Source organism: Zootoca vivipara, chromosome 9, assembly GCF_963506605.1.
Source record: "Zootoca vivipara chromosome 9, rZooViv1.1, whole genome shotgun sequence".
Taxonomy (NCBI): Eukaryota; Metazoa; Chordata; class Lepidosauria; order Squamata; family Lacertidae; genus Zootoca; species Zootoca vivipara.
In genome coordinates this window covers 47,982,656-47,995,095 of record NC_083284.1, presented here as the reverse complement: position 1 = coordinate 47,995,095, position 12,440 = coordinate 47,982,656, and the positions used below count along the sequence as shown (strand labels likewise).

Genomic DNA, 12,440 nt, shown 5'->3' with positions numbered 1-12,440 from the left:
ATGCGACCCAAAACAAGTTAAAAGCTTCAGCCACTTGCAGGCTTAATCCAATTAGGGAGAGTAAAGACCCCAGATCTGCATTTCTAAAGCTGTAAATCCCCCTCTTCAGCCTCTTGATGGCTCAATCCAAGGTCGGCCCCCCCTTCAGAGCTCAAAGTTAGTGTAGAAATACTCTACTCGTAATTGTTTTAAAAGTCAGCCTTCTCCTCCCCCTCCTTCAGTGCTGCAGCGATGTTAAAACAGCTTTCAGGCAGCTCAAAGCCAATCGTATCTTCTGGGCTAGAGCACAGATAATACACAGTATCTAATTAGGGAGAGTAAAGACCCCAGATCTGCATTTCTAAAGCTGTAAATCCCCCTCTTCAGCCTCTTGATGGCTCAATCCAAGATCGGCCCCCCCTTCAGAGCTCAAAGTTAGTGTGGAAATACTCTACTCGTAATTGTTTTAAAAGTCAGCCTTCTCCTCCCCCTCCTTCAGTGCTGCAGCGATGTTAAAACAGCTTTCAGGCAACTCAAAGCCGATCGTATTTTCTGGGCTAGAGCGCAGATAATACAAAGTATCTAGATCACTTGCAGATCCACCACCAAGATAGAGACAAAGTATCAATATAGAGTCTTTAGGTAATTCTTTTCACCCCTCAAAACTTGCCTTGTTACAAAATAAACAAGGGCTTCTGCAAAACTCACTCCGCAGGCAGTCAGTTTCACTTTCCATAGCTCAGCTCCTCCGATTTTCTTACTGCGCCATTTTCTCCCGCTGCTGGGACGGACCCCGTTTTTGCGCCCCACAGCTTCACAAATCCGATTTCTAATCAATAGCCAATTATCTCCTCCGCCTTTTGACACGGATTATTTATAATTTAAGAGAACTTGCTGCTTACCATCGGAAGCCAGAGACTGCGCTTAACGGAGCCAGTGGTCTCTCCCCTTTCGCGCCCGCAGCTCAATCCCACGCCCGGTTCCCAGGCTATAAAAACCTAGAAAAACCAGGCGTAGGAGAGCACGCTGGGCACTGCTGGGTGCCACGACCCTCAGGGTAACCCCCCCTGAGGTTTTAGAAGTCCGCAGAGCCTTTGTGTGACTTCAAAGCGCTCCGTTAAGCTCGAGATTCCCCAAGGGGCTATCTCGCACTTCCTTTGATGTCCGCAGCTCGCCGGAAGTGCTTCATGATACTTTCCATTGTCATCTGCAAGAAAAATTATTGGTATGTCCAATAGGAAATGACTGCTTCTTCCTGTACATATAGGGCTTGGATAGCAATTTAAAAAATAAATGAATGCCTATTGGAAGTGCTTTTTCTGGTTCTATAGTTAACAAATAATACTTTATTGACTCAAATATATTTCCTTCCTCCTGAGCTGTCTCTGCTAACTGCATACATTCTTCTACATCTGGTAGGCTGCACTGAAAAACAAAACATTTACAAAGCGACATTTATGACAGTATTTGTACGGGAAGCTGGGGTTTTGCACAAGAATGGGTGCAGTGTCCAACATGAAATGCTCCCCACAACTTAAAACCAGTTTCTTTCCCAGGCAGTGCAAAGAAACATTACAGGGAATGGAAAGTCTGTGTGCAATTTGTGCATCCTGAGGCCCTTGTCTTTGCACTAGGCACATTATTTATGCTCCAGAGTACAAGTAATCTGTATGGCAAACGTAGGGGACATATGTCCAGACTTCTCATTCACCACAATGCCCCTGCACATACATACTTACACTGGGATAGGAAAACAGGGCTCTGCTAAGTCCTGTGGGGCACCTCTGCATTGCAGCATCATGCCTGAACAAAACTGGACTCAGCTCATTGTACACACAGCTAAATCTATATTACCCTTTCCATCAGAAAAGAGTATTCTGTGTAAACCTACTTTTCAAGCTAATGTAGATACCTTAATACTATAATAAGGCCACAGATTAACAGCTCAGTTATGCACACTAAGCTTCATGATACTTTCCATTGTCATCTGCAAGAAAAATTATTGGTATGTCCAATAGGAAATGACTGCTTCTTCCTGTACATATAGGGCTTGGATAGCAATTTAAAAAATAAACAAATAACGGTAATAAATAACATAGGGGGTTGTGATTATAGTGTACTCTAATAGGAAGAACCCTAAAATAAATGGATCTAGGTATTAACAAATCAACATAAAACTTCTTCTGCTACTCACATAAATGGTTAAGAGACAGTTGACCTCTTAAGTGTACCTTTTCATGTAGGTCATTTATCTCTGCTGTGCATCCAGGATAGAAAGCACAAAGCTTTACTAACTGTAGCTCATTATTGGGGATCATCATAAGAAGATCTGCTGCTAAATCCCTGTGAAAAGACAAACAGCCACCGTTATTTAGCAATGTGAAAAGGTGGCAATGAGCAATGCCAGAATTAAGATTACTTGTTCTTCTCCCGTCCCTCTCTTAACTGGCTGTGAATCTGTAGGTGAGGTGAAGCTACTTTTATGCAGCGGACAGATCTGGGAGAGAGTGTGGTAATGTAGAAGATACTACATACTAACAATGAGCTCAAGAGCCTTTAATGCAGTTATAAAATGGATGTACACAGTCCTGATTGTGGTTTGTTGGAAAGTAGGAAGCTTTTTCACTTCCCCATCTTGAGGCTTGCTGCTGGTCACCCAAATCATGGTTTAGGTGATAAACCATGATTTGGGTGACCAGCAGCAAGCCTCAAGATGGGGAAGTGAAAAAGCTTCCTACTTTCCAACAAACCACAGTTTCACAATGCATTGAGCTTGAGGAACTGTGGTGTGTTCCAACGAAAGTCAATTAACAAAACAAATGACCACTAGAACAAATGGCTGCTTCTGTTTGGTCATTACAGAGAACTGTGGTTTGTTCTAAAGTGAAAGCAGAAGCTTCCACTCTCCTTCTCTCATGCTTGGGCCACTATCAAATTACCATTTTCAGATCCCTAGGATAGGATGCAGCTATGTATGAACACTCCAGGTAATTTGGACATGCTTTGGTGAAGTCATAAAATACAATTCTATGAACAACAACAAAAATACAATTCAGGTAGATTTATCATTCAAGATCCAAACCACATCTTTCAGTATCATTAAAAAAAAACTTAAACAGCTACTAAGTTTATTCCATTTTCAGCAACTATATAGGCTAGGCATGTCCAAAGTCGGTTTCGGGGTCTCATCTGGCCTGCCGGTTGATTTAACCTGGTCCCCTGTGGCAGTATATGTCCTGGGCTAAAATCCTAAAAAAAGCTCAGCAACTTCAATCCTAAAAAAAGCTCAACAAGAAAAAGCTCAACAACTTTGGTCGCCCTCATGCATGTTCACTTCATCAAATCTGGCCCTCTTTGAAAAAAGTTTGGGTACCCCTGATTATAGGCAGTCTGTGACCTATTAGAAAATACATCTTGCAACCCTAGAAATATTGCTGCTATCAAGCTGTCTTAGTTCACTGTAGATGGTGTGCATTATTTAGTCAATAGTACTTGAGACTAACAAGTTGTTACGCACAATGAAACATGTGGCCTCCCAGATGCTGTTGGACTCCAGCTCCTAGCCAGAATGGCCAATAGTCAGGAATGATGAAAATCCAAATGAATCCATCATTCACCATTCTGTATCAGGGAACCTCCATACACAAAATGGGAATGTGCACATTGTGTTATCCATGACATTATCAAGGGGAAAATCCTGCATCTTCATATACCAGAGCCTTGCATGCACGAAGAACTTCAGGTGTATGACTAGCAATTGCTTTGTATATTGAGTAATGCTCCCCATGGGATTATATTTTAAGTACTGGAGGAGCGCTTTTACAGAAAACTATTTGCCATCTGCGCTCCAAGAAATAGTTGGCAAGTATGTATACCAATTTGTATAGCGCAGGTGGAATGCCCAAATAAATGTTCACTTAGGATAGATTATGATCCTTCTATTGCTTGGCTGGCAAGGCAGCCATCAACTTTCAAGAAGAGGGTGCCCAAAGAAAGGTTTTAGGAAAACCTAAATATTGGAGCCAATCTCCAGTGTTGCCATTAACACTGCTGCAATGCCGGCATAATATTAAGTATTCAAACACCACAGCTGTTGAATCACTAACCTCAGTTCTTATGTGCTAGTACAATATCAGGATCAAACTGTCAGAACTGCAAATGTTCTGCTTCATGAAGGCATGGGACAATCCCAGGAGAGGAGAGGGATGTCTTAAGGATATGCCCTTACTTTTTGTTCTTACAGGTTGAATTCTCATCAATAGCCCAAAATGTTTCTTTTCAGCCAGTCTATTCTACTTATCATGCAAAGTATTTTGTTCTATTAGAAAAGCCAGCAGAGGATGGAGGATTTTCTTTTCAGTCTAACCCGAAATGTCATGCTTTGCAGAGGATAGATTGGAATGTCCTACTAGAAAAAAAAGAAAGTACCTGTATCCAGGTGATGGAAAGCTAAAACAAAGATATTCAAAATGTAACAGACAAAAACAGCATTCATATACTAAACACACACTGGACAATAGGTGAGAGGCTGGGGAAGAAGCTGGGATTTAAAAAACAAACAAACAGGGAAAGGAAAAGACAGCTCCAAATTCTTACCCGCCTTCTACTACACTCAACATGCAAACTTCAATTATATGTATCCCATGTTAACTATCTTTTGACTTTTTATGTAAAAACAATCCTACCGTTAACAAAACAAAACATTACCCAAATCGCAAGGTTTTAGGCAATAATGAATTCCAATATTCATTTTCTTGGTCATGATTTTATTTCAGATTTTACAATCTATGGGAAATATAATACTGAGAATAACTTGAATAACTTAAATAAACTGATTTTATTGGATTTACTCAGAGTATGGCTAGTAGTGGCTATCACCCAAGCTGCAAAAGAAAAAAGATCTATTGACTCGGAAGGCAATATGCTGAAAGCTTTACGTTCTCATAAACGGGAAGCAAAGGATAAAGCTGTGGGTGAGCAAGAAGTTGGGTTGTGAATTCGTTGTGCTTGTGGACTCCAGTTTGTATGACTGGACTCCATAAGCATATGATTTTGCACGGAGTAGAAAGGCTTAGCTATAAGCTCCACAGCCATCTCATTATGCAGCTATACTCAGGAAGGTGACAGCATGTCATCACAGCAAGTGCTGTCACCACCAAAGTTAATTTTGGGCAGTGTGGGTCATGGGCAACACCACCTGATTTTTGCTTATATTTTGTTTCCCTTTGACCTTTCCTGTAGATACCTTAAAACAGGCATCCCTAACCTGTGGTCCTCCAGATGTTTTGGCCTACAACTCCCATGATCCCGAGCTAACAGGACCAGTGGTCAGGGATGATGGGAACTGTAGTCCAAAACATCTGGAGGGCTGAAGGTTGGGGATGCCTGCCTTAAAACAACTGTGGGCCTCTAAATTTCTGCACCTTCCTTTTTCGTTTTATTTGTTTGCCAAGGAGCTGAGAAACATAAATGAGCACAGAAAGGCAATCTCCAAGATTTTGTTATGACTGGAGAAGACTAAGCAATTGCTAAACTTAGAGGAGGGGGGTGGGGTGTCCCTTTTCATATCCCCTACCATAAAGTGGCAACTGCCAATACATTTCTCTCACCCACTTATGTCTAGCAGCTACATGCAAGACAAGTGTTCCTGAAATTAAGAACAGATTTTGGACACTATCATTTAGTCACAGAAAAAAATGAGTTGTATTAAAATTGCATTCCTGACATAAGCCACAATCCAAAGTAACTATTTTCTTCCAACCCTTATCAAAACCATGAGGCTAAAAGTTATCCCATAATGCTTTGCTTGGATACGCAAAGCAAAATGAAAGGAGAAAAGCAAAACATCACCCCAAAATTTGAAATACAACTATGCTGGATTTCTTCACATTATCTGAATCTAAGCTGAGGATTAGGGGACGATTCCCACCCCTCTTTTTTGGCTCATTTCAATGTGTGCAGATTTATTCCCTCGTGGATTATCTGTCAAATCAGCTACATGGGTCAGAAAATCAACGTAGATTATTGTGTGTGCACCAACAATCTGTACTTGCTGCAACTTAGTCATATGATCATTTTATGCACAGAGCATTCAATCTGTGAAATGTAGTTGTTTTAATGTTTGTGGACTGAAAAAATAAGATCAAAAGATACTCAGATGAACTGATTCTAACTGAGGTGGAATCACAAAGGTGGTAAAGACAAATGCGGACACACACAAGCATGCTCCTGGGGCACTTTAGTTACTCAAGCAGAGCACAAATCCTAGAACTGTCTCAAAAATCTACCCTGCCTACTGATTCTGTAGTTATTACTCCTGCAATATAGAAGCGCTTGGTACTAGCCAAATGAAAAACTATTGACTTGGTCTTGCTAATTTTATTCGACATTTTTCTGCTCTAAGAACATTGGTGTTTGTTCATAATATGCTACTGTAGTTGAGTTTTACTTTTTAATACAGTGGTCCCTCGACTTACGAATTACTCGACATCCGTAGGTTTCGACTTACAAATGGGACAAATGGCCACACGCTTACGAATTTTTGTACATCTGAACGGAAACTGTTGGCCACTTTAAATGCGTTTTTTTCGACTTACAAATTTTTCCGAATTTTTTTTTTCCTATGGGAAGCCACGTTTTCGACTTACGAACTTTTCAACCTATGAATGTGCATTCAGAACGGATTAAGTTTGTAAGTCGAGGGACCACTGTAGTTTCTTCTGGATGGAAAAACCAAAGGTTCCTCAAAGTTGTTGTTGCTGTTTTCAAAATATGAGACTTTGGTGTTCTATAAAAGTGTCCAAGGTTTGTTAGAGTGAAACATTCTTTGGAGTAAGAAGTTCTTACCATGTTGTTATAGTCATACATTTTCTTGCTAGTAACTCTAGTGCATATTGTGTTGCTTGTGCTGCACATTCTCCCAAGACGGTACCCACACTGACTGCCAATTCCAGTTCATTTCCACGAATCAGGTTTGCCATGGCAAGCTTGCTCAATAAGAAAATCATATCATTAAGCATCACAAACACTTAGGATTCACTGAGACCAGCATTGTAAAATATTTACTTTCCAATGCTACATTAAAGAGTGACAAAAACATGCATTAATGAGCAAGACTCATAGTTTGATCTGTTTTACTTTAAATCACTGTAAGCAATATTTTGGCTATAACTAAACCAGCTAAAAGTGAATTACTATTTAAAATAGAAGAGTCACGTCAGCCCAAGCTATTGCCAGCTTCTAGAAAATTTAGAGTAAACAGGAATTTCTGTAACTCATCCAACCCTCCCAATATGAAAAGCTGCCAAAGATCTCACAATGGCCGCCTACTGTCTTGCCAGTGAGTGGTGGTTGCGGCTCGACATGGCACCTTCTCTCGCTCAGACGCGCCATTTTAGAATGTTCCCCCATCTCCTGCAGAGGGTTTATCCATAGAGGAAGGTAATGGCCACCAGAATAGTTATTTGTCCACTAATGAAGGGTTTCCCTTTAAGAGATTGTTAAGGAGAATGGGAATAGGATCCCCACTCTGTGTGTGCTGCCTTTCCACTGCCTTTCTCAAGGGGAAGAGTGTAACTGGAAAAGCCTTTTGAAAATCAACACTTGGGAAAGAGACAAAGCTTAGAGTTACTTGTGAATTTGGGCCTAGCAACCTGGAAATCTGGCTTTGACGCAGGCTTGGCTCTTAGATATGGACCAAGGGGCGACGTGACAGGGGAGAAATTACTATCCAACAGGAGCTGATGTTTCTTAACTATCAACACTATCTACATTTTAGGGACAATTGTAGGAACTTCCCTTACTGTTTCCTGAAATGGTCAGCAAGTATCCAAGGCATCTTGTGATCAGCTTTAATATCTAGATCAGGCATCCCCAAACTTCAGCCCTCCAGATGTTTTGGACTACAGTTCCCATCATCCCTGACCACTGGTCCTTCTAGCTAGGGATCATGGGAGTTGTAGGCCAAAACATCTGTAGGGCCGCAGTTTGGGGATGCCTGATCTAGATAGCTGGTATATAAAAACATATCTCGAAAAGGGACTTTCTCCACCACAGTAGTAGTGTTGTTAGGCTTTGAGGTCTGTTATTCCCACAGCAGGGCTAGATAAGACAGAGGCACAAAACAGACTCCCAGCAGCATAAAAATCTCCTAAAGTGATGTGTATTATTCCACACTGCCCATTGGATCCATGATATAAAAACAAGTTTATTTATACTTAACAGGATTGGTGTGTGGTGTTTTTTTTAAAAAAAAATTAATAGAATGTATGCAAATGTACAAAACAAAGAGAAATTATTCTGCACATTTCTATTTGGGTATAGAATAAACAGAAAATACTTTTACCTCAATGTTCTCAACAGCTAAATGGCAGCAAGCAGCTAGCACCGCACAGCCATCCTGAAAATACCACTCAGACAATTCTTTACTGACTTTGTGCAGGAGTCTAGAAAAAAACAAAAACAAAAATAACTTGGATTAAATAATTAAAACTAGATAAATCTACCAGATGTTGTTAGTGCATCCTCCCCCTTTACTAACTGGAAGTTTGGTCAGCACCACCAGAGCATGAGGCAGACCAACCATAAATTAGTTTTGGTTACTGGCAGTGCTTTTTTCTGGGGGGGGGGGACGCATACCCCTAAACATTTTGTGAATCTAAGTTTGGGCTCATTGAGGGGCAGTATTTCAATATGAGTAGGAAAATGAGAGTACCCCTAAACATTTTTTAAGAAAAAGAAGCACTGGTTATTGGAATATAGTGCGCTGGTTCACACACAGTAAGTCAGAATGTAATCGTAAATGTGCCCCCTGCCTCAAAAGGGACAACAAAGATATGGCAAATCAATAGCTTACAAAATTCAGTTTTAAAAAATGTCAAATCTCAATTAAAACTGCCATACTATTTTTGTGACGGACAAAAAAAAACAAGATAGCATATGAAAAATAACCACTCAGTGACTCACTCAGTGTAATCTTCCATGCCGTTTCCTTCAAAATCTGCTGATCCATTTGATTCTAAACACTGGGATGTTTGCATATTTCCTTCACATGCTGACTGAAATCGGTTTTTAAAAAGGTTGATCAAAAGCAACATAAACCATTGTCCTCTTGGTAATATTATTGTTAAAAAGGGGTCAACAGTGAAATGCGAACAGTCATATCACAGTAGGAGAAAACAGCCCAGCTACCATCTGGAACAACTGTATCGGTACATCTCAAACTGATGGTAGAATATTTATTAGTCAGGGAGCTATCCTGTTATGTTGTAAATGTGGGAGAGTAAAATTCCAAGTACTTTGACTAGGATGTATAAGCTTCCATTATCCACAAGAATGATATTCTTAGCAAAAGCTGCCAAGCTTTGTTTCATAGCTAATATAGGTCTGTTTGTTTGATTTTTATTCCAATACACTGAAACCATTCCCTAGCTCTATTAGTGCCACCATTGCACTGGTACCAATCCACAGGTATAGGATTCTGACAATAGTGTAGGCTAAACAGGTCAATCATTACTAGGCTTTTAAAACTCAGGATTGCAGGCATCATAAACACCAGCTTTAATGTCAACAGCATATGAGTAAATTGTGGAACGGGAAGGAAATTCTTATTCTTTGCAGAAGCAGGAAAATCTAGAGCTTTACTATCCCTTCCTTTTATTTAATAATTTCCTGATTCTAACATAATTCTTATACTCAGTTTGTTTTCTTGTTGATTTAGATAACAACACAACAGGTATCAGTGTATAGCAAAAGTTATATTACATCCTAAAAGAGTTATTTGCTATCTTGTACAGTGGTACCTGTGCAACAAGCAGAGCTTCTTTAAGCTGTCCTCTTGAAGTAAAGAATGTGACAAGTTTCTTCACATCGCCAGTTGCTATACAGTATGGAATAACATCATCATTTTCTTCCTGAATTAACTGGTCAGCTCTCCTAATCAAAATTGAAAGCACGGCTGTTATTAAGTTCATTTAAGTTATGTTTAGTATCAGATCCATTCAAAGAACATCAATGAGGCATCAAGATTTATATATATCCTTTTGAGATACACAAAATTCTTCCCAAAAGCACTGCTTCCAAAAACTTACACTCTCAAGCACTTATACGGATAGTTTCAAATAACTAATTTAAAAACGCACCACTAGATACAACTTTTACATGACTGTTGCAGATTCCTTCCTAACCAGGGTTGTCAAATAAAAACAGATGTTTATGGCAAGCAGGACATGAGCCTGAAGAGATCTTTCGAAAAAATATGTTCGTTTCTACCACTATGAATCATTTCTGTAAATATGGCCACTTATTTGATTGCTCGGCCCTAACACCAGGTTCATAACAAAGTTGAAAAGTAGTGGTAATCAATTTAATTGGGGTTAAAGATGCCAGAAGAAGGGGGGGATTTATGGAGGGAGGCAGGGGAGGTAGCATGTGATGCTATAGTAACTCCTGAACCCAACACAGAATTAAGTTTTCTTAAGCCTACAAGAATCAGTGGACTTAAGCATACCAAACTCTGTGTTGGATTCAGGCCTATGCCTCATAATGCAAATAGGTGACTTAAATTAGAATCCCCATCTTACCTTTGCATTAATTTCTTCCAGTATTTCATAGATACCCCTGGTGCAACTGAGAGAGCTTTGTCCCACTAAAACACAGAATATGTCATTATTTCCATCTCAACACAAGAAACATGCATCATTCAACGGTTTTTGAAAAACCATTTCAAATTCTCTTCCCTTTATATGGACATCATTAACAAATTAGCCCTTTCCATTTCTATTTAAAAATGAATGCTATCTGAAAAAACGAGGTCACTAATGAAGCCAGTATGTCATTTGTTACCCTTCACAATAGAATCACTGAAGAACTGTATGTTTACTTCACAGAGTCATGTTTTAAAATACAGTTGTTTTGAAATAACTTTTTCCAGAGATTATAAAGGGTGAAAGTACTGTAACTTTTTCATACACAGCTTTCTCAAAATACATTTTCTGGTTAACAGTAATGCAGAAGAGAGAAGGGGGGACATTTGCAGGAGAAAATCATCAGATAGGAAAGGATTCTTAATCCTTCCTGGCTGCCCACCAATTCTCACTTGCAACCCCTTCCCAAGGCCTTTACTCCCACAGGCTGGGTTGGGTATCCTGCATTTGTCTTGTAATGTGTTGTTTTGATATGGAAGACATCAACAGCATACTAAATATGAATAGGATAGACCTTATTTAAAGTAAGCTATTATAGTACTTTACAATATGCTTAGTTGTGGAAATGAGGGGGTGTGTGTGTGCTCTCTCTCACACACAAACACATACTTGCCAGTTTATTAAAAGTTTCAGCAAGGTCGACAAAATAAAAATCAAATCCAGCACCAATAGCATTGTTATAGCAATTATGATGTGCAAATAATAACAATACTAGCTACAACAAATGCTTCTTAAATACACGAATGTGGTATTTTAACTACACAGTGGTAACTACAGCAACCTTAACACAGAACAAAACCAAACCCTTCAGAAGGCATTTGAACCTTTGTCATGCATATCTAGCGCACAGGGCACTTTCATTTGTCCACATCTGCCATTAAATATATAAACCAATAAGTTGGCAGGAATATTTATCGGGCAAAGGCAAACTCTGTGCTCCAGATGTTTCGAGACTTTCAGTTCCCACCATCCCTGACCACTGGCCCTGTTTGCTAGGGATGATGGGAGTTGTAGTCCCAAAAAATCTGGAGGGCCGAGTTTGCCTATGCCTGATATATATGTTCCAGAGTGATACTCACATCTGGTCTGAAACTCAGGGAAGTGGGAGAAAATGCCACCTCCCCTCCCCTCTCAAGTGTACACTGAAATCTTTTATCATATCATAAAGTAGTGTTTACCTGTCCAAGTTCCACCATAAGTTCACAATATCTCTGAATTTGCCCAAGTCTTAGATGTATCTCTGCTGCTTCTTTTAGCCTTTCTTCCTTACTAGGTGCACCAATTCCTCCTCCAAACTTAGACATCTTCACAGTAGTAAGTTCTTGGGCTTTGGACTGAAAGATGAAAATGAAAAAAAAAACAATAAAAAACATCCCATCAAGTTTTCTCCTATAACATGAGTTAAGCCTTGACAAATTGCCCAAACGTTTGGCCTCAATCTCCAGAGGTGTTAAAGCAGAGCAGAAATGCTGCTGTACTTTATCTCCCCAACACAGATATTTCAGCTCTGGTGTCCTGTAAGGCAGAAAGGGTAGGAGGATGTGCCTGGTCAAAGTGGGGAACCTCTTTCCCCAAACAAGGTTAGTGGCTTCTGTGTTAAATAGTATCCGCTGTTGTAAAATATTTTATTGCACTTAATCTCGTATTGGTTCAACCCATAACAATTTCTCAATGGAAACTGTCAGAATAAATTCCTTTTCGAAATTCCTATTGGTAAACAACAACAACAACAACCCTTTACATGCATATTCTTTACAA

At 39.7% G+C, this 12,440-nt stretch overlaps 1 protein-coding gene across 1 annotated transcript in view; it reads right to left on the bottom strand.

Moving 5' to 3' along the window:
- WDR17 (WD repeat domain 17) overlaps positions 1–12,440 on the bottom strand; it is a 63,318-nt gene that overhangs the window by 14,305 nt on the left and 36,573 nt on the right. Inside the window, 7 exon segments of the mRNA XM_035111797.2 lie at positions 2,211–2,322; positions 6,826–6,965; positions 8,324–8,423; positions 8,944–9,035; positions 9,780–9,912; positions 10,560–10,624; positions 11,861–12,016. Coding sequence (XP_034967688.2) covers positions 2,211–2,322; positions 6,826–6,965; positions 8,324–8,423; positions 8,944–9,035; positions 9,780–9,912; positions 10,560–10,624; positions 11,861–12,016 — 798 coding nt within the window.